This window comes from Bidens hawaiensis, unplaced genomic scaffold, assembly GCF_021521415.1.
Source record: "Bidens hawaiensis isolate Kalapana, Puna unplaced genomic scaffold, B.hawaiensis_p1.1 tig00038159_1, whole genome shotgun sequence".
Classification (NCBI taxonomy): domain Eukaryota; kingdom Viridiplantae; phylum Streptophyta; class Magnoliopsida; order Asterales; family Asteraceae; genus Bidens; species Bidens hawaiensis.
The window spans coordinates 33,972-38,688 of NW_027496693.1; the positions used below are offsets into that span (position 1 = coordinate 33,972).

The 4,717-nt window shown below is 35.6% G+C and overlaps 1 protein-coding gene across 1 annotated transcript; it reads left to right on the forward strand.

Moving 5' to 3' along the window:
• The first annotated feature begins 1,518 nt into the window (after window positions 1-1,518).
• LOC143590088 (AP2-like ethylene-responsive transcription factor PLT2) lies at window positions 1,519-4,505 on the forward strand. The gene is made up of 9 exons (XM_077070676.1): window positions 1,519-1,788; window positions 1,884-2,289; window positions 2,396-2,478; window positions 2,750-2,758; window positions 2,890-2,978; window positions 3,090-3,163; window positions 3,246-3,296; window positions 3,378-3,454; window positions 3,757-4,505. Exons 1-9 carry the CDS (start codon window positions 1,650-1,652, stop codon window positions 4,503-4,505), a joined length of 1,677 nt encoding a protein of 558 aa, XP_076926791.1. The 5' UTR covers window positions 1,519-1,649.
• The last annotated feature ends 212 nt before the right edge of the window (window positions 4,506-4,717 follow it).

The window sequence follows — 4,717 nt, forward strand, 5'->3', positions numbered from 1 at the left end:
TCCTCAATTATATTATAATAAATATTTGAAGTGGTCGACTCAAAGTGACATACAAAAAATATACGAGGTGCATCAATAAAGACACGGTTTTCCCGAGATGTTTAGTAGCCTCGATTGCACGCACTGGTCTTGGGAAGCCTGCCCAGTTGATTGACAAGATCAATATCATTGGGGTTATCATGATGGCCCAACAATTATGCTTGAGGCGGAAGCATCATTTGATCTTTGGATATGACATGCGTTTTTTGGGATGCCTGGTGCAAACAATGATGTAGCTGTGATACATTCGTCCCCTATTTTTTACCACGTCATAGACGGAGTTGCACCCGACTCCTTATTTTCCACGAATGATATCAACTACGAATACGGGTATTATCTAGTCAACGGTATTTATCCGGAGTGGCCCACGCTGGTTCTTAGCTTTACGTACCTGACTGACAATAAACGTCAATATTTCAAGAAAAAAACACGAGTTGGTCAGAAAGGACATCGAAAGGGCATTCGGGGTATTAAAGAAACGTTGGTCTATCATTAGACATCCGGCTTGTTTTCACCAAACGGATAACTTAAGAAACATAATGCGCACTTATATCATCTTGCATAATATGATATTGGAGGACTCGGGTAGAGCAATTTGTCAAGGCGAATACAACGATGCGCCAGAGTCGATCTCAACACTAAACGAAGATGGAGAAACTTGCCAATTTATTAAGAGCACGAAGAAGGGAAACGAATTTCATGTCTTTGGTCAGATTTGGTTGAACATCTTTGGAGGAACAAGCAAAATGATGGCGACGACTAAAAATAGTTGTAATTGTTTTTAGTTTTTATTTATATGTTTTTAAATTTAATTTGGTTTGTTTCTTTTTGTTTTATGACAAAAAAAAATGGTTTAAAGCCCATCAGGACATTAAACCATAAAGAGACGTTATAGTTTGAGACTTTAAAGTCCCACAGTGCACTGCGAAAAAGCTTTAAAGTCCCCACCAAATTGAAGATCTTATTAACCAATTGCACATATTAGACTTGTTATTAATATAGATTGTTATAGAACATTAGGTTTCCAGTTTGCATTCATTTTCAAAATAGAACATGCCTAAATACTAATACTACTATTACTATTATTATTATTATTATTATTATTTACACAAGAAGAATTGGGCAAGTTGAACTTCTTATACTATTATAAAGGCGCTCGTGCCTTGTTGCACTAGTTATAAAAACGTACTTTTTAAATTGCATTCTAGAATTAATAACGTAATTAAATATTCAAAAAGAATATCTAAATCATATAAAACAATTTGTGTGTAAGATGCAGGAGTCAGACTACTTAAAATGAACATTGCAGAAGGGCTTCTATGAAGCAAAAGAGAGAGAGAATAGAAAGATAAAGGAGTATTTATTAAATACTTCCATCTTTCTATTAAATTCTTTCTTTTCCTCTTCTCTTCTCTTGTTTTTTAAAACCCTATCTTTCTTCACCCTCAAATTCTCTCAAAGTATACTGCTTTAGGGTAATATTTATATGCTTCCATTGATCACTAGCTAATTATCACTTCCTTTTATGCTTTGTTAAAACTTTGTATTAGATTTCTGCAGGTGTTAACATATTATTACCAGTATTTGCTTCTAACCGCAAAGAAGAAGACATGAATTCAAACAACTGGCTTTCATTTCCTCTTTCTCCAACTCATTCATCTTTACCACCTCATCTTCACACAGCTCAGTCTCACAGTTTTTCTCTAGGTCTTGTTCATGATAACATAGATACCCCTTTCCCTAACCAAGGTAGAAATAATGATCCTTGTATATAATAATGTTTCTAGATGATAATGTTAGCTATTTGTTTTTGTTAATCTTATGATCTTTTAAAACATATGCAGAATGGAACTTGATTGGGGCACAAGGTAATGATCAAGTCCCAAAAGTGGCTGATTTTTTGGGTGTGAGCAAGTCAGATAACTCTTCAGATCTTGTGACGTATAACGATATGCAGGCCGCGGGTACCGACACCAATTATCTGTTCACAAACAGCAGTTTGTTGCCACAAGTTCAAAACACTTTATCTGCCACACCTACAAACTATGAACTACCGGAGAATTCAAGCACTTTGCAGTCTTTGACATTGTCTATGGGCTGTGGAAAACGTTCAACTTGTGAAACAAGCACAGGTGGTGATAACAATAGCAACGATAATACCAATAGTACTACAAGCATTGTTGAAGCTAACCCTAGAAGGACTTTGGATACTTTTGGTCAAAGAACTTCAATCTATCGTGGTGTTACTAGGTGTGCTTTATAACTTTTGTAGATATTATCTACTCCGTATTAGTTACATATAATTTCAAAAACTTTTATAACAATAGTTTTTGCTATATGAATTATCGAAATGCAGGCATCGATGGACAGGGAGATATGAAGCTCATTTATGGGACAATAGTTGTAGAAGAGAAGGGCAATCCAGAAAAGGACGTCAAGGTAAACACATTTTATTAGTTTCTGTTACGGTGCTTTCTTTTCAAGAAAACAACTACCGAGTATCACTAACTGAGTTATGAGTTATATGTAGATGATACTCATTTGTTTAGTAGTGACTTTGGTATGCGATTTTTGATATTTTAGCGATCACAATATTCTCAATATCCTTTTATAACTTCTTTTCACCTTGCTATATATTTTTAATAATTACTAACTTCTTTTCTTGTTTCTTGTTTGGCGATACCTTTGATTGGCTTTTCTAATGTTGCAGTTTATCTTGGTAAGTTGTGTTATCATATCGCCGCCTCTAGTTTTTTTTCCATCATTATAATGATCTTCAGTCAATAAAGCTAAGATCAACTTACACCTTAAAGTTGATACATTTTTTTACGTTATTTTCTTGGTGTCTAGGTGGATATGACAAAGAAGAGAAAGCAGCCAGGGCTTATGATATGGCTGCACTAAAGTACTGGGGGACTTCTACCACCACCAACTTTCCTGTATGTCTCTAGCCATTGCTACTTCTTTTTATTAGTGCATGCAGCTACATGTATGTGTTTATAACTTAAGTGAATTACAAACAACCGATTTATTTTATGTACATTTTACAGATTACTAACTATGAAAAGGAAATCGAGGAAATGAAACATATGACCAGACAAGAATTTGTTGCATCCATTCGTAGGTTAGCAACATAGCAACCTATTTAATGTTTATCATCTAGTCATTTTTCAGTTTATAGTTAATCACAGTTCGCTTTTTCACAGGAAAAGTAGCGGATTTTCTCGCGGTGCATCGATGTATCGAGGGGTAACCAGGTACCAAAAACCCTAATCAATCTCTCTTTATATTATAATCTCTCTGTATCTCTCACACGAGGTTTTAAATCACATGATCAGGCATCATCAGCATGGAAGATGGCAGGCAAGAATAGGAAGAGTTGCAGGCAACAAAGATCTCTACTTGGGAACTTTCAGTATGTACCATGTTTATTGTTTCATCAATAATCAGATCTTGTGTTCATTCATCTATCTTAAATTCTTTTCAAAAACCTATGTCAATGCATGCACCTACAAAGTCTCATGCTTTTGTTAACTTCATAAAATACACACAATTCAAATTTTGGGTTTTGGCCCACATTACACGCTCATTGTTTTATTGCATTTATTTTGTTCATGTTCAAAACAATGTGCAACATTTTAAATCTTGTATTTATTATTTTTCTTAAATATATATGTTTGTTTCAAGAGTATACATATAACTAGAGAAATCATGCAGGCACAGAAGAAGAAGCGGCCGAAGCATACGACATTGCGGCTATAAAGTTTCGAGGACTAAGTGCGGTCACAAATTTTGACATGAATCGTTATGATGTTAAAAGCATACTTGAGAGTAACACTCTTCCCATTGGCGGAGGAGCCACAAAACGCTTAAAAGAGGCGCAAGCGATCGAGTCTTCAAGGAAACGAGAAGAAATGATTGCGCTTGGCTCGGGTTTTCCATTTGGAACCTCACCTGCCGCTGGTGGTGTGTTATTAGCTTACCCTCTTTTACAACAACCATTTGAGACACAATCACCACAACCTTTGCTAACTTTACATAACCCTGAAATCTCTAATTATTCCAATCAAGACTCTCACTTTCACCAAAATTACCTTCCATCCCATCATCATCACCCTTATAGCATGCATGGTTCTCACCAACCATCAAATCAAACACCTCAATACTACAATAGTTATCTTCAAAACAACCCAGTTTTGTTTCATGGGTTGATGAACATGGGTGTAGGTGGATCTTCATCTTCTTTAATGGATGGCACTAACAACAATGGTGGTAGCTCGAGCGGGAGCTATAGCGGTGGAGGTTATTTAGGTAATTTTATGGGACAGTCCGGGGGTAACGCAGATGAACTAGCCATGGTTAAGGTTGATTATGATAATTTGCCAACAGAGAACTATGCAGGATGGTCTGGTGATTCATCTGTACAAGAGTCAAACCCTAGCGTGTTTACAATGTGGAATGACTAACGTGTGAAAGATCCAAGGGCAAGCAAAAGTTGAATATTCTGATCAAATAACAGTTTTAATTTTTCTTGTTTGTTTTGTAATGGTTTTAACTTTAATGAATGAAAGTTCAAGAGGGTGTACTGATCCAAATTTTGGTCTTGAGTTGCATCATTAATTAATTCTAGCTTTATGGAAATTATAACCATAGATATTTATGTCTAAATCAACATTCT